Here is a 22,092-nt window from a genome sequence, read left to right on the forward strand (position 1 = left end):
ACCTCGTTAATGCTTTTGATTTTTCTCTTCCTTTGGCAAGTAATATTTAATATTTGAATGTTGATTGAATCATCCAATTTCTTAGATTGTCCAGAGATAGTGAATCAATTTCCCACTTCAGCTGATGGTTATATTTTTTTAACCAAGAATTCTGTTTTTTAACTCTTTCAGGTAATTCTTTTCAACTACGAGGTGATTTTGTCAATGCATATCTTACAATAATTCCATCAAAATACAAATTTCTTTAGGAAATAAATTTGAAGTCTTATTGAAAAGATATTGGCAATCTATTATCCCAATGATAACTGAAAATCGTATATTTTCACTCACTGTCGATTTTTCATAATCGTTTTCCTTCATTCTTCTTCTTCTTAGATTACTTCATATGGCACCACAAATAAATAGTTATTTATTATTATTATTATTATTATTATTATTATTATTATTATTATTATTATTATTATTATTAGCTCTGATTGTATATTTTATGTTAACCTTCTGTTAAAAAATTTTAAACAATTAGAACTTTTCATAAAGAAACTTTCAAACAATTTTCTGGCTCACCCATTATTTATACATTACCAAACAGAAAACACCATAACACAAAACAGCAGCTGCAGTGGATGAACGATTACCTTAAGTCCAAACTCACTCGACTCTATGGTATTTTCTTATAGTACTGTTTACACTTACCATGTCCTACCCTGACCGTTCCTTCAAAAATGAACCTTTTGTACAGATGACTCAACAACATGTTTAAACATCCTGCTGGATATACTGTTGGTGTGTTTTTATCTTACTCTGTCTGGGGAAAGGTAAAATTTGTGTATGTGTTATCTGGAGAGTACAAATTTTTTTTCTATACCAAACTTTAAGAGTTTAAGGCACGTTTTTGGGTTAATTATCTGCTGTCTCTCTGTAAAACAACCAAATTCTAACAATTCGGATTTTCGATTATGTGAACGAATTGTTTTCAGATAACTCAAACAATGTCAATAGGTAGCATTAGATAATTTCTAAAATAATCAATACATTGATATCAGTTTTCAACACTTTTTCTTTCCCATACCTGGCAAATTTCACAGTAGTGATTTTTTAAAATAATTTAGCAGAATTGCATTAAGGTATAAAGTTGTGGATTTAAATATCAAGTTCTAATTGGAATAACTGAGTAAAAGCTAGATAGGGTAAATGACCCTGCCTGCTCCCTATACAGGAACAACATAGGCATTAGCTGATTTTTTTAAATCAGAATAACTGAGTAAAGCATTCACTGTGGAAAAACACCTCAACAAAAGCTCCATCTTTGTTCATTTAAGTTTACAAATGCATATTTTATTTTGCTGAATTACTATTTACATGTATATTCACTGAGAAAAATTCTAAACATGTAATTACCTAAAAATATTTCACAATATTTCGTTTAGACTCTTAACATTTTCCAAAGAGTTCAATGAATAAAATTTTTGTTACTCACTCTGTTTCTTGGTTACATTACATCAAAATAGCTGGTCATGCAAAAGAATTTTTAAATCAGATACCATGGTAACCACACTTCTATAGATTTGATATCGTCAGTCTGGAAATGACACCATGCCTCCCTAAACATTGTGTATTCTTTTGTCACCAAATATATACAAAGACTTTTCGTAAAATGTTCGTAAATATCCCAAAATAAAGAATCATTATCAAATTGGATAAAATCTTGAGAGTCTAATTTTACCATTGATTATTTATTTACCATTGATTAATTTTACCATTGATTTTACCCATGATACGAATAGCTGGTAATTCAGTTTCCAAAAATAGTAAATGATTATCAGTGTCGTACATTTTTGGTGAAAATCTCTCAGCTTCTTCACAACTAATAGAAAAAACTCTATTTCCATCAGCTCCTGTATCATCAAGTATTAGTTCCCCATCTTGGCATTTCAGAATATAACAATCACCGAGGTCCATTTTGTAGTCAACTCTTCTTTGCAAGTAGCTGAGGATATCCTGCATAACTTTTCCCAAGTGGTCCTGGATAAATACATAACAATGTACATGTTTTCTAAAATAATAATCGGTTTCCATTCTTTTAGAGCTATGTGAAGAGTTTTGCCTCGTGCTATTTTCCTTAAGAAAGAAAATTTCATTGACTTTTGTGGCTCACAAATATTTTTTCTATACCAAACTTTAAGAGTTTAAGTCACGTTTTTGGGTTCATTATCTACTATATCTCCGTAAAACAACCAAATTCTAACAGTTCGGATTTTCGATTATGTGAACGAATTGTTTTCAGATCACACAAACAATGTCAATAGGTAGACTATGATCTATCTTAACTATTGCTCTACCCTGTTTTGCATCATCATAAAAGAACTAATTAATACCTCTCAGATCCTTTCCTATATCGCTAATGTGTAAATGAAATAAAAGAAGTCCAAGAACAGACCCTTGTGGCATGCAAGTGGTCACAGGCCTTTTACTGGATTCGACTCGCGAATAAACGATGGTCTGTTATTTCTCTATCATTTACCCTCTTATCTCCTTAACCAACTTTATATCCATCCCCATGTGCTACCATTTATTAATTAGCATTCCATGAAAAATGCAGAAAAATGCCTACTCCCTATATGGGAACAACATAGGTGTTAGCTGATTTTTTTTTTTTTTGAAAAATGCAGCAGTATCACTGACAATGCATTATCGTCATCCAACTCTGCTGTCTGTATTATAAAAACTGAGAAAGTTACTGAAGCATGTCCTATCTTTTACAGACCATTTTCTCATATATATATATACTCTCCTAATTATGTCTGCCCATTCCTTCTGTCTAATGTTTCTTCGCTCTTAGTCAAGCATTCTTTTCTTTTCTCATACACTATTTCTTAGCTGTACTCGCAAGACGTTTCTGCATTCGCTCCAGATCTTCATCCTGTATCACACTTCAAATAACGTTACCAACTCCTTAATTATGGTCAACTGTTCATTCTTTGCATCCTATATACTGCTATCCTTTCGATCATCACTTTTACAATCTTTAAATCTTTCAATCTGTTTTTCGTTACACATTCACATACATTTTCAGTCATATCCTCTGAACAATCTACTGTTTCATTCTCTCGACCTGATCCGCACGTTTGATACTCGCTTTCAGAGCCTTTTCTGGACATTCTCCCACTGCTATTCATTCTAAGCCAAGTTACGTTCAACTTCAGTAATACTTTCTGCATTTTTCATCTCGCATATTTAGATAATTCTAATCAAATCTCGTCACATTTGTAATATTGTATTTAATCAGAAGAAAGGTAGTTGTAAATGATGCCAAAATGAAAAAACGACGAAATATTGAAGTTTCTTTTCCCTTAAACAATGAAATATGTAAAAGCTTGTTTAGTTCAGCAGAAGTGACGTTTGCATCCATTCTGCTAGGCTACCCGAAGTCAGAATTAAGTTCAAGTGTATTCGCCGACAGGAGGAACTCGTTTTAAGCTTTTCTTTGACCATTCCAGAGTTAGTCGATTTTTGGCCTGGGAGTGGTTTTTCCTCTGGGAAATTCCAGTTTTTTTCTCATAAATTCAAGAAATTGACCATAGAAAGTTCAATATTTCAAACAATAGCATATCCTGTTAGGATTGACACCAAGAGATGGTAGCACTTGTTTGCTAGTCTCTCTTAATCGGTAGCCGCTTATAATTAGTGATATATTCGGCCTTCTGTCCCTGATTGGCTACCAGTGGAGATTGAACTATCCACTCATTCTAGAAAAGTTAGTAGGGCCAAAACATCCTCGCCTATTCCACATAAGGGAATAAAACCATTAACTACTTACTATGTATTTTTCATAAATTAAGCCCAAGTAATTAGCATGTCATCATATCTAAAGCCAATAATTCCGAGATCTTATGGTAGATCATGTGTTCTTATCCATCCATGGGTGTGGCTCTTTACGATTGTCCTCTAATTCTGTGTGAGAAGACATTTGCGATTCTAGCATTTATTCTATCCTATTTCACTCCTAAGCACTACGGGTACAGAGGAGTTGGTTGGTTTTCACCCCTACAGCAACTCTAAGGCTATGAGGACACTATCATGTATGATATCGAACAGATTGTCTTCGTTAAATGTATGTATCCTCTGGTTAATTTGGATGCTTGCAGGAAGAAAAATGAGTTACCTGGGTGAAGATCCTATACCTTCATATGAGATGGGCTAACTCACTTTCAGCTGAAAAGCCTTTATAAAGGTTCTTCACATCCTGATCAGAGTAAAATACATCGGTCAACATGTTTAATGCTGCTGCTGTTTCAAGCAACAACAACAAGCATGTTTGTTTGTTTGTTTTTTTGAACTCACATCATTTCTCTTCAAACGTTTAACACTGGGCATAAATTTATCTTTTTTGGTAGTAGTTCTTTCTATGAAGCACACGTTAAAATGCAAAGTATTAAATGTAAAAATGTAAAATGTTAACCGCTCACAATATGTTTTTACATGCTGGATATACAGAGTGCTTTTTCATATAGTGACACCATTTGAACAAGAACTGAAGCTTAGGCTGACTATATTTCCTTGAGACCAAAACGGGACAGGGGTTATGTTCTAGCCTCTAAATTGTTTAAAAGATTTCTAATGTTCATGGTTACTTCTGTAGAGGAAACATTATCTTTTACAATTAAGCTAATGTATGTTTGGAAAGTAGGCACTTGATCTCTTGCAAATGACAACCCACAAATTCAAACATCGAACTTTAAACAATTTCGCAACATAACAGGGCATTTTCTTGAGAAAGAGAATAAGAACGAAGCCCATCAAACATGCTTAAAATTCTGTTAGTTCATGGACCCAAGGACAAAAATATTGTATTTCCATGCTCTAACAATTTAGCGTAATTGTTTCCTGCAAAGTCACAAGTGTTTTTCAGTTCTTCATCTCTGATTGTGTATATTTTTAACATTCGTAAACAGTCGACCGCACACTGGAGATAAAAAAATCAGCTAACGCCTTTTTATTCCCGTATACGGGAGTAGGCGAGGCCATTTAGCCCTATCTAACTTTTGGAGACTGAGTGGCAGTTCAATCTCCACTGGTACCCAATCAGAGACAGATGGCCCAAGGCTATCACTAATTAAGCGGTACGCAGTGAAGAGAGACGGCTCAAATGTGCCGCCATCTCGTGGTCCCTAACCCTAACACAATATATTTAATGTCTGAAATAATGTGGGTTCTACGGTCGATTTTCTTGAGTTTACAGGACGAAAAACCCGAGTTTCCGGGAGGAAAAACCTGCTTGCCCGTGCCAGAGATCGTCTAACTCGGGAACCGGTCGAAAAAAGGCTTAGAAAAATTTCCTCTAGTCGCCGACTAGACTCGAAACCAAGTCTTCCTTCGTGCGGCCAAGCGCGGCGGTGTGCAAACGCCACATCCGCTGAGCTACACAGGCTCTACACTAGACTACACTGGAGATAACTGTGTGTATAATATATGCCCCACAACCGATAATCTGACTCTTCAGTTCGATTTCAAGTTTTAGCCAACACATTATTTTTGCCAAGTCTTTTGTAACCACCAAAACTGGCGTTCGTGTTATCTGCACACAAAGCAACAATTTTGTTTTGTAAGGCAAATTTGTTTGCAGCACACTCAAAACGGCACACTATATGTCGTTTCGCCAGGTAAGGAAATAGAGTCTATAATTTTGTCTTGAACACCACAATTTGGTAAAAAGTACCACACAACGATTGGAAAAAGTCTTATGTCTTTTTTTGTTTTATGCAGCTAAATTGAATGTAATGCTTTTTGTTTAATTCAAATCCTCTGTTATTTCGCCCAATATGTATGGTAATAAAATGTTGGTAATTATGGGCTGTGACTTGTCCGTGACTCACAGTATGGTTAGCAACAAGAGCTTCACTTGCTGTAATTTTATCGCTTTTACTATCATCATCATCACGTCTAACCATAAACGAGCTGATGTTTTTAACTGAAGCCACAGTTTTTTCAGCATCCTTATGTTTCTGGCTACGTAGATGTTGTCTGGTGTCGCTTCTACCTTCAAGAGCAACGGACAAATGAATATTACAATGTTGGCATACCACTTTTATTCCATTACTACACAGCTTGTCCTGTTTAATAAATTTGAATTCTTTCTGGAGATAGTGATTAAAACTGCAGTGTTGCCTCTTTCGCATTACAAGGTTAGACTTAAAGCTTTAAAAAATAAGACTTAACACTTTAAAAAATATGAAATTTAAACCACCGACAATGAATAACAAAGCCACCGGTTACCATACAGGCAAAACAAAAACTAGCGCAACAGAGAAGAGACGCCGTCTCTGAGACGCGCAAGTATTGCTAACATGTATTTTTTATTTTCTCTGAATAAATCACTGCAGATATCGATATTTCGTATCGGACAATGCGACTTCATGGTTATACAAATTACTGGTATCCATGATATTGATATACGATTATAGGTTAAGAATAATAATTTATGATTGGCCAATATTAAAATATATTTATAGTTTTTATTAAAAACGGGAGAAAATTGGCATTTTTATGAAAACGACTGCACGGCCGCGAAATATGAAAAAAAAAAACCGGCATGTATGGTCAGCCCAACTTCGCCTCTAATGTTGCAAATTAGAATACCATCTTGACAAAAATGCTTAAAGCATTTCTTATTTAGTAATATTCATTTCATTATCAATAAATACATGTATTGGTGTTTATGAGTAAATACAGTTTGTATATGTCTGTTTAACTAAGCTCTATAATAACTACTCCTACTTTTTATTTCAATATTCCGTTCTATTCCATATAATTGTATGGAATATAATTCTGTTATACTGGTATAACAGAATAGGCCTTCAGTCTGGAGTCACGTGATTACTACTATTACTGCTACTGCTGGTACTACTACTACTACTCCTAATAATAATAATAATAATAATAATAATAATAATAATAATAATAATAATAATAATAATAATAATAATAATAATAATAATAATAATAATAATAATAAGTAATAGTAGTAGTAGTAGTAGAAGGAGGAGGGAGAAAACAGGAGGCCCATCTTGCCCTGTGTAAATGTCATTTGTATCCAAATGAATGTAAAACACCAACTAGAAAGACTTTTCTCTGTCTTTCTTCGGCCGTTTCTCAACTTGGTATGTATAGAATGGTTTAACAGGGTTTTCTCTCTTTCTCTCTCTCTTTCAACCTCAGGTATCTATTCCCTCAGCTCAAGAAACTGGACCATATGACTCGCACCTTTCAGGCAACAGTATTAGTGTTAGGTAGTATTAGTGTTAAGCACCTCCGTAGCGCAATTGGAAGAACGACGATATATTGCATCCTTCGATTGGAATAGGCCTAAGTTCGATTCTCATCTCGACGGGAGGAATCTTTATCTGGACGATTTTCAATCGAAGGTGATTTTGCCGATCTCTTACGGAGGTAGCAGTTTTTTCTCCCGGAAACTCGGGTTTCTCATTCCGTATACAGACAAATCGGCTCTTCAGAACACACGCAATTTACAGTCATAGAAACCAGTTGTGGTGGTGGTGGTGGTGGAAATGGGCTGTAGATGGCTCTGATGGAGACAATTCGAAGTAGAGGTTCGGTGTAGTGGTTAAGATAGTTGTAGGTGTCCTCCCGCGATAAGTCTTCGGACTCCTTGGAGGTGTCAGGAATAATAATAATAATAATAATAATAATAATAATAATAATAATAATAATAATAATAATAATAATAATAATAATAATAATCACAAGAAGGCGTCAGTTGTGTGCAGTACCCTCTCTCCATTCAAAATACCCATTAAACAAATTGATAGACTTGGGTTAGCTATCTATGACAGAAATTAGGACAGAAATTGATACTACCGGTCTTTACAAGTTGGTGTCTTTGCTTACTCCCTTTTGAGAATAAGATGCGCTTTTTCATTGATTTTATTAATAACAATAAGAAAAAGAACAAGAAAATAATTAGGTTAAATGGAAAGATATTTTATTGAATAATATGAACACTTCATGGATAATTAAGTGTTCACACATGCAAAGAGAGAGAGAGAGAAAAATGGAACTTCAGGAAATACGGAGTGCCATTTTGCATACTAAATTGTACTTCGTGTATCCCCAAAAATCCTCTATATTGCCTTTGAACTACGAAAACTTAAATCCACGATCTAGTTCATTTGGACTTCGTTTTTCCCATTCTCCCGCGTCATCACTTTTATTCTTTTTTCCTATCTTCGGTTATTATTATTATTATTATTATTATTATTATTATTATTATTATTATTATTATTATTATTATTATTATTATTATTTAACGGTGTCTCCATGGAGTCAAAAGACTCATCGCGGGAGACCCGACATTGACACACTAACCATTATTTACACAATACCTGTCATACCTCTCCTTAAATTCATTCACGGTTAAAGCATTCACAACCAGTTCTGGCAAAGCATTCCACCCATTCACAACCCTCCAAGTAAAAAATCTAGTCCTAACACCCTTGTTAACCACACTCTTACACAATCTCCAGGGATGGCCCCTCGTTCTCTCACATCCTGCATTGGTCTTAAGAATATCATCAGTATCAATCCTGTAAAATCCCTTTAACAATTTAAATACCTCTATCATATCTCCTCTCCTACGTCTATCAGCTAGTTTTTGGAGCCCACAGATCATCAATCTATCCTCATAGGGAACATCCCACAGACCTGCAACAATCTTTGTAACCCGCCTCTGAATCCTCTCTACCACTTCCGCATCACCAAGAAATCCTGGCGACCAGATCTGTGCACAATAGTCCAAATGCGGCCTTATTAATGCCTTATAGAGTGGAATAATAACTTCCCTATCCCTGCTAGTTAGTGTGTTCCTCAACAACCATGTAATTTGATGTGATGTTTTGGCAATCTTAGCAATATGCCCTTTAAACTTAAGTTCTCTGTCCACAATAACTCCCAAGTCTCTTGTCTCATCAACTTCCTGCAGTTCAGTTCCGTTAATATAGTAAACAGCATGCGATGTCATCCTCCCGAAGTGCATCACCTTACACTTAGCCACGTTGAACTGACAGCCATTTACCTCAGTCCATAGCGTCAGCCTATTTAAGTCATCCTGTAAAATATCCACATCATTTGAATTGATTATCGCTCTTCCCAATTTTGCATCATCAGCAAACAAGTGGATATTTCCATTCAAGGTATTTCCAATATCATTGATGTACAAATTAAACAATAGAGGACCAAGAACTGAGCCCTGAGGTACACCACTAGTCACTTGCCTTTTCCTGGACTCAGCTCCTCCGTAAACCACTCTTTGATATCTGTCCGCCAGCCATCCTTTAATCCAAATCACCATCTTCGGATCCAAACCCATTTGCTCTAATTTATGTAACAGAGTTCCATGTGGAATCCTGTCAAAAGCCTTTGCAAAGTCAAGCAGTATCACTGAGTAAGGATTTCCTTTATCCAACTCCACTGTTACTTTATTATAGAACGCAAGCAAATTACTTAGGCAAGACCTACCTTTCACAAAACCATGTTGCCCCTTATAAAGTATCATATTGCTGTCCACCCAGTCCTGAATTCTAATTTTAACTAATTTCTCCAAAATCTTAACCACCACTCCAGATATATTGATTGGTCTATAATTTGCAACATCAGTCTTACAGCCTCCCTTGTGCAATGGAACTATTTTCCCCTCTTTCCACTCTATTGGCACTTTACCAGAACTGAGGCTTAAATTAAATATCCTGGTTAGAGGAGTTGCTAATTCTCTTGCGCATTCTCGTAACACATGGGCCGATATGCCATCTAACCCAATGGCAGTGTTAGCATTAAGGTTCTTTAATATATTAAGCACCTCGATTTCATCTATCTCTATACTCTCATCAGTCAATGTCACATCTGACACTGCACTATCACTACTAAGATGGTACACTTTTGCGAAATGATCACTAAGCAACTCAACTATTTGACTAGCTTCAGTAATTTCCTTACCATCAACACTTTTTAAAGTAATCTTTCCATGGATATTCTTCCTTTTACTAGCCACATAGCGAAAGAACTCTTTAGGGTTTCTTTTGGATTCATCAGCTAGCTTCCTCTCATAATTAGCTTTGGCTTTCCTTACCATACAGATTACTCTCTTTGCCTGTACCTTATATTGCTCATTGGAACGCTCATCACCTTTTTCTTTATATGTCTTCCACAACCTTTTCTTTATATGCAACTCTTGTTTAATAGTATTAGTCATCCATTTTACTCCTACTTGATTTCTCCTTCTGACTCTGGGAATACAGTCTGATACAGCTTTCTTCAAATACTCCTTGAGAATCTCCCACGCATCATCAACATCTCTCCCCTTGAATTTCTCATGCCATAATACAGCTGAAAGCTGACTTCTCAGCTTGCCATAATCACCAGCCTTGTAATTCCACATATACCCATTCTTAATAGAATATTCAGTTCGTCTTTCAATCTCCCAGGTCAAGACCACATGATCGCTTTCCCCAAGTGGAGACATTGTAACTAAATTACTTATTGATATGTTCTCCGATGTTATGACCAGATCTAACACTCTAGAATCTCTTGTCCCTTCCATCACATGCTGTCTCAGGTAATTATCTCTTAACAATTGTATAAACTCCATTTCCTTTGTTCCTCGTGACCATTCCTTCCCCCAATCTATGTCCCCAAAGTTAAAATCCCCCATAATAATTACTTGACCTTTACTCATCGTGCTAATTTGCCAATACATGCTATCTATATTCTCCCTTATTCCCCTTGGATTATAGCAACAACCAATTACATATTTCGCCTTGTTAATCTCTATCTCACACCAAACAGCCTCTAATGAACTGCCCTCTACATACCTGTCACAGTGAGGTACTTCTATCTTTTTTGGCTTTAATGTTTCGTCTATCATTAATAAAACCCCTCCCCCCATTCTGTCATCTCTGTCCTGCCTGAAAATACTGTACCCCTTACATTCAATCCCAATAACTATATCATTCTTGGTTAACCAAGTTTCGCTAATTCCTATAATTTTTGGCCATGTTGTACTAAGTAATGACAAAAATTCTTCACACTTATTCCTAATACTTCGAGCATTGGTATACATAAACTGCAATACACCCTTCCTCCCATAATAAATTACCCCACTCTGTCTACTGTTAACATTCTGCGAACAATTAATCCCAGTTTCACAACGATTAATGACCTTTGTACTATTTACAGCTAACTCTATCACCTGCCTCCCTAGCAAATCCCATTTCCCTGTTTATGACCCTTTACTCTGTCCTTTATCAATAAATGTTCTAAATGCCAAGCTCCTAATCCATTTAAGTGCAAACCATCTCTCTTAAAATACTCCTTCCTTTTATCAAACTCATCCCAGACATCCATAAAATAAATATTCAGTTTCATTTCTTTGCAAAACCTTTTACACAATCTGGACACCATTCCATTTACTATAATTGCTCTTCTGTTCATTTCATCACAATCAAATCGTGGTAGCACACTCATGATCTTTCCACTCTCACTTTTTGCATTCATTTCAATCATTAAATTCTTCAAATCCCGTCTTACAGAAAATCTTTCGCTACGTAGATCATTCGTCCCTATAACTGCAATAATCTCACTCACTCTATCTTTCTGCAATTTCACAGCCCTAGTTATATCCTTAATCTTTGACCCTGGATAACACGCTTTAATTACTCTACCATCCTTCACACCCTTAATTATAGAATTCCCATACAGCACAACATCTTTTTTGCTTCTTCTTAACTTGACATCGTTTACTCCCACTGATGCTTGTTTTTGTTCCTGAACCTCTCTCACATTCTTTAGTATATCACTCAGCAATATGTGTGTATCTATTTCTGCACTATTTATTCCATGCACATATTCACTTCTGTCATTCTCATACTTTGTCATTCTTAATCCCCCCATACTTCCTATTCCATAAAAAATATTAGAACATATTGGAAATCTAAAAGATAGATTATACAATTTGGTCTGATCAAAATTATAAAATATATTACAGTCATTTAAAAATGTCCGTTCATTTGTTTCAGGAGAACTTGCACAACACAGTCTACTCCACATGCTTCTATCCGATACATTGGGATATGGCTGTATAAAACATGTATGTTCCCTATGTGACTGATGGTAGCTAACTGCGAAGTCTTGATGATCACTTAAACTTGGGATATTAGTCAAACCAGATGTATCATCATATATTACATTAAAACTTCTGCGATCATACGAGTCACTTAATACAGGCAAAACATTTGATATATTAGATGTGGAATGGACTGCACAGTCTTTCGTTTCTACTTTGACATCAGATTCAAGAGGGGATACTATAGAAACACAAGATGTAAAGTAATCTGGATTGACATCACCAGCAACCACAGAAGAAATGGCTGACTCAGATGACATACCCAAGTTTGTGACTGACAGGTGAGAATCAACCGTAGCATCAGAAACCGACAACACACTGCCATGCACACATTCACCTGAATTGATGAAAGGACCATCATCACCGCTAAAAACCGTGAAAGCAGCATCAGAAACCGACAACACACCGTTATGCACATATTCACCTGAATTGATGAAAGGACTATTGTCATCACTACCCAAGGTTGTGACTGTTAGGTGAGAATCAACTGTAGCATCAGACACTGAACAAGACAATACACCCGTATGCACACTTTCACCTGACAGTTGACCCTCAGCAACCAAGTGAACAATGATCGGTTTTCCTGCTTCGTGACGATCACAATCTAAAGCGCTCTGCTGTATGCCTTCCACAGAATCATTGTACTTATTAGCAACTTCCAAAAAATCTTTCATTTTTAGGAACTCTGCAGATTTTAACAATGATGGAATCATATCCCATGAAATATTAATTTCACCATGGTACATATATTGGATCATCAACCTTAAGTCGCTGAACTTCATGTCATTTAATGTCACAACAGGATGACTACTTGGGTTCTCTAAAAATAAGCTGTATAGAAGAGTGCTGCTTGCAGATAGTACTATTTTGTGAGCCTTAAGGGTCATTCCTTCACACAATAATGTTACATCCACCAAACTTTCACTAGCAAGTAATTTATTAAAAACAGATAATATATTAGGTGTGTGATTGTGCCCTTTCAAACAAATTGTCTGTGATCTTGTTATCATATTGAGTTCTGAACTAAGTTTAAAATAAAATACTCATATTAAACAACATTAAATAATACCTAACAAAATTTACATACATTGCTTGAAATAATTATCTCAGTATTATACACTTATAATCAATAGATTTCATTTAACATCCAGTATATATGCTCAGAGAATGGCAGTATTAGGCTTAACAACAAAAACGCGATCACTATAACATATCATTCTCAAAATGTTTCATCAAACACGTATTATATGAATAACCAAAAATATCTAACACAAGGATTTACATACGTAGCTACAAAGAAGATTTAGCTGTCACAATAGCGAGATTAGGCTTAGCTGCAACGATGCCTGATCATACAATCTGATACCAAATACCAAAATATAAAAACTATCGCGAGACCGCAATCACTAATTAACAACACAATCATCAGCTAGTTGATTACCTTCGCTTTCCGCTTATATCAAAAATATGAATCAACACTCCGAATTATTCATAACAACTATTTAAATCACTGATCACATATATAAACACTTGGCAACCGCCATTACGCACCAGTAATATCTGATTAACAGATTAACAGATTATCTGATTAACAGATTAACAGATTAGTTTTAAAATATCGAAAAGGAGAACACTTTTCGAGAAAGGACAGAACCTACAAAAGAAGGACTGTCCTCCCTAAAGGAGGACGATTGGTCACCTTACTGACAATAGCTCTGAGCAATAGCTTCAAGCAATTATGTCCTTAGTTCTGAAACCTCTTCTTTATTTTATGATTTACAAAGACTTTTCGTATCTCATTTATTATGAATGATGCTGTTGGTCGAGAAACAGCTGCATTCAAACTCGTTTAGAAGACGAAGAATCTTTATAAGAGCTTTTCTGCTTTTGGAGGTCTCGTGTGCGAGGGGTAGTTTTTGTTTAACAACATGTGTTTGTCATTCCTCGCAAAACAGCTAAATGTTAATGTCTAGAAACTTTGGAAACAATAACATTAACCATTTACCAGGACCTAACCCAAGCTCCATAGAACCACCAAAAATTATTTTTGAAGAAATATGTAAAGCACTCAAAGAAATGAACGAGGAGAAAACTACTGGTTTTGATAATATTACCAAATAATTATGGAAACAAGGTGGAGAAAGAGTCATAAATTACCTAAATAAACTATTTAACAAAATAATCATCGAAGAGAAATTTCCTAAAGATTGCAAGATATCAAAAATAATTCCATCGCATAAAAAAGTGACAAAAGATTATGTGCTAACGATAGTCCTATCACTTTATTTAACCATGCTTACAAGATTTTCATCCATATTATACAAAAAAAAACAGAACAACTAAATCTATCTATGGAGAAATCTTAGAAGAGAAACAAATGGGCTTCAGGAGTGGCAGAGGAACAGTTGATGCACTTTTGGTAATACAGAAACTAGCACACCTTTCAGTCGAAAACAATTCCATTCCTGTATTAAGTTTTTTACCTTGAGTATAATATATGTTAAAGATACCAAGTTATTTTAAATATAAACCTGGTTTTTTATTCTATTTCCCAAGTAAGCAAACAGACAAGTCAGTCAAGTTTGTGCCTGCAAGTGTTGCAAGTCTAGCTGACCCTGAACCTAGTCCATGCCAACTCGTGGTAAAGGTAGTCTCTTTATATTGTAATCTACTGTTATTTGCATTTCACCTTCTTGGTTTCCGTTTCCCTGTATAATTGGTCATTACAAAATAAAATTCACGGTTATGATTTAAATTGATATGTATATATTTTCTGCTAATTCAGATATTATGCTCCAATTTTATAATAAGCAATACTTTTGCTTATATATATATATATATATATATATATATATATATATATATATATATATATATATATATATATATATATATTTAAATTAAAAATTTCCACTACAAACGTTCGACAGAAGAGCCTGTGTAGCTCAGTGGATGTGGCGTTTGCATACCACGGCGCTTGGTCGCACGAAGGAAGACTTGGTTTCGAGTCTAGTCGCCTACTAGAGGAAATTTTTCTAAGCCTTTTTTCGACCGGTTCCCGAGTTAGTCGATCTCTGACACGGGCAAGCGAGTTTTTCCTCCCAGAATCGACCATTGAACCCACATTATTTCAGACATTAAATATATTGTGTTAGGGTTAGGGACCACGAGATGGCGGCACATTTGAGCCGTCTCTCTTCACTGTGTACTGCTTAATTAGTGATAGCCTTGGGCCATCTATCTCTGATCGGTACCAGTGGAGATTGAACTGCCCACTCAGTCTCCAAAAAGTTAGCTAGGGCTAAATGGCTTCGCCTATTCCCGGTATACGGGAATAAAAAGGTGTTAGCTGACGTTCGACAGAATCAGCAATATTATTGTCATATTTCTTTTTCTCGTGTGGGAGGAAAACAGTAAAATGCCACTCTTGTAATTGTATCAGATGTTATAATGGCAAAAATAGTAAGAAAAAAAATCATTCGTACTTTCTTTTCAAAACACAGAGAAAGAACATTGTAAATTCACCCAATGAAAAAGAAATAACTCCATATTTTTCTTGTGTTATTTGTTTTTTTTCTTGTAGTATGACGAAGAAATCACTGCGCATAAGATGGTAGAATACAAGACGGCAAAAATTTGTAGATTGATTACATTATAGCTGATAGAGAATTCATGCCAGAAAAATTATTTATGTAAGAGTTCTAACATCAGCCGATATAACGATATTTTCTTTTAGTTTAGATACGTGGCATTATTGAAGTAGCTAAACCTTTGCTACTATTTACACTAAAATGAATGCGCATCTTCCCCAAGTGATTTACGTTCATAACAGTTGTCTTGTGAACGATTTATAAAATAATTCTCTGAAATATATGCAAATTAAATAAGTCTTCAATATAATCTTCCTGCCTTCTCCAAAAAATAAGATTATGTGAAGTATATGCTCCTTTTCTTTTAAAACAATTCAAGTCCTCTATTTCAAGATAATTATATGAAATAATTTATAATTTTTCGATAATAAAAATGAAACTGATTATAAATTAAGAACTTATTTCAGCATAAATACTGTATCAGCCTGTAAAAGAAATGTCTGTATTTTTTTCTATGTTAGGATGTCTACTAATCAACAATTGAAAACGAAACACGACATTCTTGATGTATCTCGCACTATAGCTTGAGGCACTTTAGTGTCCCTTCTAGCTAAGCGTTCTCAATTTTCTTCCGCAATAGCACTGAGAGTAATCTAAACCTTTACCTTTCCCTCCAGCTAAGAGGATTACTACAAGTATTTCTAAGACATAGATTACTTCAGAAATAGCAACCAGGAGCATAAGTAGAAGTAAAAATATTTAGATTATTTTAAGAAAAAGAAACTAAAATAATACTACTGAACTTTTTTTTGTGTGGTATGCATATAAACAATTGTATGTGGTGAAAATATAGCATAGTATTTCTAAAATTTCAAATCATTTCAGCAGACAGTAGAACATCTGGTTTTAGATTGCAAAGAAATAATACAGAATTAGAAGCTTGAGGGTACAACAATATTATTGCTTTAATTCTTTTGTCGAAACGGTAAAATGAAGTAATAGATTTTGAATACTGTCTGGAAATGTTTTCGAACCTGTAGAAATTTAGAGTGGTTATGTAATTGAATTCCAGGAGAGGATAAGGATGGGGGGGGTAAGCATTAGCAAATCTTAAAAATGAGCATAAATTTTGTTCGTATCTAGAACTGAAATGTGATAATCCATATAACGGTATTTTGCTAGGAAAGAAAGCAAAAGGTCATATTTATTTCAATAAATATTATTTAAAAATATAAATGTGACATAATATGTTCAATGTAAACATCTGAAAATTCACGAAAAAAGTTGTTTCTATACTGGAACAACCAGTGCAACTGCTCCGTTGCAGTGATTTGAAGAATAAATTTATAATACAGCAGAATAATACAGCAAATTTGCTACTACTAAATAGAATCATTGCAAAGGCGGATCGATGGTAATTTCAGGATTCATTATTTTCGCACATGTGAAATTCGTTTCAAATTTTGGGAAGAAACACAATAAACCATTTTAGAGGCAAAAAAGTCAAATATTTTATGACAGTAAAGAAAATTCCAAGTAAAACAGTGTGTGTAAAGACAGGTGACACAAACTGTTAGTCGGGCACTAACAGTTAGTCCATGAATGGCTCTAAAATAGTCGTAAAGGGATTAACGGGGGAGGGAGGCAATGGTATGATGAAAGGTACAATGCCGATGAAGTTTTGATCCATGCAGAATGCTATGGTGGGCTGGATATTTCATCCACCTCAGCAGGTAGGAAGGTGATATGTACCATGTATACCACCTAATATATACAATATATTACACCCAAGGTAAAAAACTTTCTACATCTATCTCTCATCCTGAGATTTTTATTTAATAAGGTCAAAGCACCTTATGGTAACCTGTGTTGGTAAAATATTTATAAGCTCTGTATTACTTAAAACTTAGTATTTCTTAGCCTGGCTCCCACTGATGAGACCTCAATAAAGGTCGAACCCGGTCTGGGTAGTGGCCCCTTTCCTTTAATATATAGCATCATACATCTCCTCCAGGAGATGTGCTTTGCATTAAGGGTAAATATTAAGAATAGTGATCGGAGCTTATTCTGCCTTTACCACGAGTTGCCTTGGACTTGCACTATGTACAGGGTCAGCTAGACTTGAAACACTTGCAGGTGCAAACTTGACTGACTTGTCTGTTTGCTTACTTGGGAAATGGAGTAAAAAACCAAGTTTATGTGTTTAAAATAACATGGTATCTTTAACAAATTGCATTCTTTTTTGCTGTTTCATCTATTATAAACGGGCTTTAGATACAATAGATAGAAAATACATGAGCAAAGTCCTTGAAAAAACTCACATAGATCACTATGCCATTAATTATGAAGCAATTTTATCAAAGCACAAAAACAATAGTGAAATTTAATCAAATGGAAACAGAAGAAATAAATATTGTAAAGGGAGTTATGCCTGTTTAAAATATATGTTAGTAATATCATCAGGGAAATTCTAGAAGAATGTATTGGCCTCTCATAAATGGACCAACATCAATAACTCCATAAATGGAATGAGGAGTTAGCTGGAAAAGTGATCAATGCAGTTTAGGGAATTTTCGAAAACTATTTAGTAGATGCAATGTCTAAATGTATTCCAATGGTGAGAAGGTTAAATAAGGTAGGTGTGAGATGGATGAATAAAGAGATTAAGCATGCAATACAGAGAAAAAGGGCATTGTGGAGGCAGCATAAGAGAAGTGGAAGTAACCAATTTCATGAGGTCTACAAAGACCAGGCAAGGAGGGTGACTTGGTTGGTGAGAGTAGCTAAAGAGAGGTATGAACAGCAGTTAGCTAATGAAGCCAAAATAATCCTAAGGAGTTCTTTCAATATGTAGTCAGCAAAAGAAAGAATGATTATGGAAGGATGACATTGATTGGAGGAAATGGTATAAAGACAACTGTTGCAGAATATGTGGTGGAGATACTTTATGATCAGTTCATAAAGATCTTTCAATCTTGTGAATTTGACTTCATGGAGAGATTGAGAACAGTTGATGATGGGGAGGAGAGACTGAATCTAAGTGAGCAAGAGGTGTTTGGGGAGTGGAGTAAACTAGATTTTAATAAGTCTGTGGGACTTGATAATATATCGCCACGAATTCTGAAGGAATGTGCCAGGGAGTTGAAACCTGTCTTGACAATTTTTTTAATACGAGTCTTGCACTCAGTCAAGTCCCTAATGAGTGGAAGGAGGACAAGATTGTGCCACTTCATAAAGGAGGTGATCGAACTCAAGCATTAAACTAGGCCTATCTGTGTGTCAGGTGTTGTGGTTAAGTTCTTGGAGAAGCTTGTAGGAACTAGGATCCAGAGTTGGGTTGACAACAATGGTATCATCTTTGATGAACAGCTAGGATTTGTTAACGGGAGGGCATGTTTTAGTAATCTACGTACTTATTACAATAAAGTGACTGCTTCCCTGGACAGAAGAGAAGGATACACAGTGATATACTTGGATTTCACAAAGGCTTTTGATAATGTATCTCATGATAAATAGATAGTCAAATTGGAGCGGATGGGGTTGGATATTTGATCGGTGCATTGGATTGGAGATTGGCTGTCTGATAGGTATCGACAAGTTGTGTATGGGGGAGCGATGTCAAGGAATAGGAAGGTCACCAGGGGAATGCCTCAGGGATCTGTTTTTGGGCCATTACTGTTTAACTTGTATGTTAATGATATAGGTGAAGATTTGGATGGAGATATTCAGTTGTTTGCAGATGATACAAAGTTGGGACGAACCATGAAAAGCAGTGAGGATGTTTTGACCTTGCAGGAAGACTTGAATAAATTGAGTGATTGGGCACCGAAATGGGGATTTGAGTTCAATGTCGCAAAATTTAAAGTTTTAAAATTTGGAAAACAAAGATGGGATGAAGAATTTATGCTTGGTGAGGATACATTGTTGGAGGTGGAAGAAATAAGAGATCTAGGGGTGATAGTGGATAAGAATCTGAAATTTAGGGGACACATAGCCAAAATTATGAAAACAACACAAAGGCTTCTGGGAATGATGGGGAGGACACTGAGGTGTAGAAGTAGGGAGATTCTTGTTCTGTTATATTAGGCTTTGATTAGGCCACACATGGACTATTGTGCCCAAATTTGGTCACCTGGTTTTCAGAAGGATGAAGAGATGTTGGAAAGGGTCCAAAGGCGACTGACTAAGGTAGTTTCTGACCTCTGGAATGTCGAGTATGAGGAAAGATTGAGGAGATGCAATTTGCAAAGTCTGGTGGACAGGAGAAAGAGGGGAGATATGATAGAGACCTACAAGTTGGTAAGGGGTTGTTATGGGATCAATGCCTAAGAAGTTCTACAGAAAATAGTGGGAGATCGGGAGAGAACCAGAGGTCATCCCTAGAAACTGTATAAAGAAGGTGTGAATAAGGGAGTGAGAGGCAGGTTTTTTTGTGCAAAGTTGTAAATGATTGGAATGCCTCCTGAGGGTGTGGTGTCTGCAGGGAGTTTGAATGTGTTCAAAGCACGATATGATAAGCTGTGTGTGTGTGTGTGATAAAAGGACCTCCCAGATGAGTCTTTGACTCCATGAGGTCTTCGGTGGTAATAATAATAATAATAATAATATCACCCATATCAAATAAGCGGATGGTATAGTCCTTCTTATATTTCTTTATCATCCTTGAATAAATATCAAGCCGAGATACATTACCCCAGCCTGATGTTTATTTTCTGTATTCTTATAAAATTTTTGTTATTTTATTTATATTGCATACTATTAACACTATCATTAACGTTAACCGAAATTATTAGTCCCAGATGAGTCTTTGACTCCATGAGGTCTTGGGGGTAATAATAATAAAGAGGGAATATCATCCGACAGAGTGATATTTTTTATTTCAATCCCCCCCTCCCCCTACGTGAAATAGCGCGTGGATGTGATGTGCTTGGCGGTAAATGTAGATTGCAGTATGAACATGTGTTTTTTAATCACAAAATAAACATGTTACCGGGTTTATTTTGTTATAATTTTATGTTATAGTATACTAGTACGATGCTGTTATATAAAAGCGTACTTAATGAATTTTTCCAAATGTGCGTTTACAAAAGAGAAAACTGAAACCATCAGCGATTAGTATTGCATCGTAAATGGCGGCAAATGCAAATAAAGTAAATTTACCGTGGTAAGTGATATTAGAAAGAAATTATTAATTCAAATAACTGCATTTCCAGTCATACAGACTGTGAAGCTTTTATCTAAGACATATACTTTTCTGTATCATGCGTTTTCTGCACTGGAACTTTTCTATCTCAAATTTTATATTGTAGCGCATGGGGTTTTTCATAATGGTGAAACATGCAATTTTAGGGCACCATAAAAAGCTAATTAAAGAAATTTTCCCCTTCACAAATTTCAGATTTAAGTACTGCATATTTTCCAGTGAGTATATGCACATTTTAATTAATTTTTCGTAGTGATAATTTTCATAAATTGAAGAAAATGGAATTAACAATGAAAAGCGGGCTATCTTAAAGTAAGATATTTGTTTGCCACTTGGATGCTTCCAAAAAATTCACGACTTAATCCTTCACTCATTAACAAGTTAGATTATTCTGATTTTACATGTAGTGCACACTGCTGAAGATAAACTTTGAAGGAGCACAAGACTCAAGAGTTTTGGATTTGGTCATAGCATCAGAAGAGCTGGTTATAATTGAGATGGCATCTCTCCCCCCCCCCCTAGTTGGAGAGAGTTACCGTGTGGTTTTCACTTGGAAGATGAATAGACATGCAGGAGTATCAAAGAGGAGGGAACACGTGGAATTATAAGGCAGGTGATTATAATAGTCTTAGATATTGGGGAAGTTTCATGGAGGGAGGAATTGGAATGCCAGGATATCATTAGTGCTTGGGAAATTGTGAAGAAATATTTGTTATCAGTAATAGTAAGTTGTATTCCACAAGTGAAGAAGAGGACACAATTTGGTGTAAAGTGGATGACAAACAATTTTAAACATGAACTGCATGTGAAAAAGAGGCTATGGAAGAGATATAAGGAGGCAGGTGAAGAGCAGATGCATGAAGAATATAAGACACAGGCCAGGAGAGTGACTAGTATGGTAAGGAAGGTGAAACTGGAGTATGAGAAGAGACTGATCCAAAGAAAATCCTAGGGAATTTTTTAGCTATGTGGCCAGTAGGAGGAGAAATGATGGTGAAATGATTGTGGGATAGAAATGGGAATAGAGTGACTGATGCAGAGGACATAGTGGAATTGTTCAATGAACACTTTATTGGAGAATTTCATCCTGGAGGAGTAAATTTTTATAC

The 22,092-nt window shown here is 35.5% G+C and overlaps 1 protein-coding gene across 2 annotated transcripts in view; it reads left to right on the forward strand.

Moving 5' to 3' along the window:
• The first annotated feature begins 20,696 nt into the window (after positions 1-20,696).
• RfC3 (replication factor C subunit RfC3) overlaps positions 20,697-22,092 on the forward strand; it is a 114,191-nt gene continuing 112,795 nt past the window's right edge. For both annotated transcript variants that reach the window (XR_016550415.1, XM_090413510.1), the window contains exon 1: positions 20,697-20,944. Coding sequence is in view for 1 of the 2 variants with exons in the window: in XM_090413510.1 (XP_090269636.1) it covers positions 20,910-20,944 (35 nt within the window). In the remaining variant the exon portion in view is untranslated. The remainder of the gene's footprint in view (positions 20,945-22,092) is intronic.

The sequence above is a fragment of the Typopeltis vanoorti genome, chromosome 24 (assembly GCF_054136105.1).
Source record: "Typopeltis vanoorti isolate ZY-2024b chromosome 24, IOZ_Tvanoo_1.0, whole genome shotgun sequence".
In the NCBI taxonomy this organism is placed as follows: Eukaryota; Metazoa; Arthropoda; class Arachnida; order Uropygi; family Thelyphonidae; genus Typopeltis; species Typopeltis vanoorti.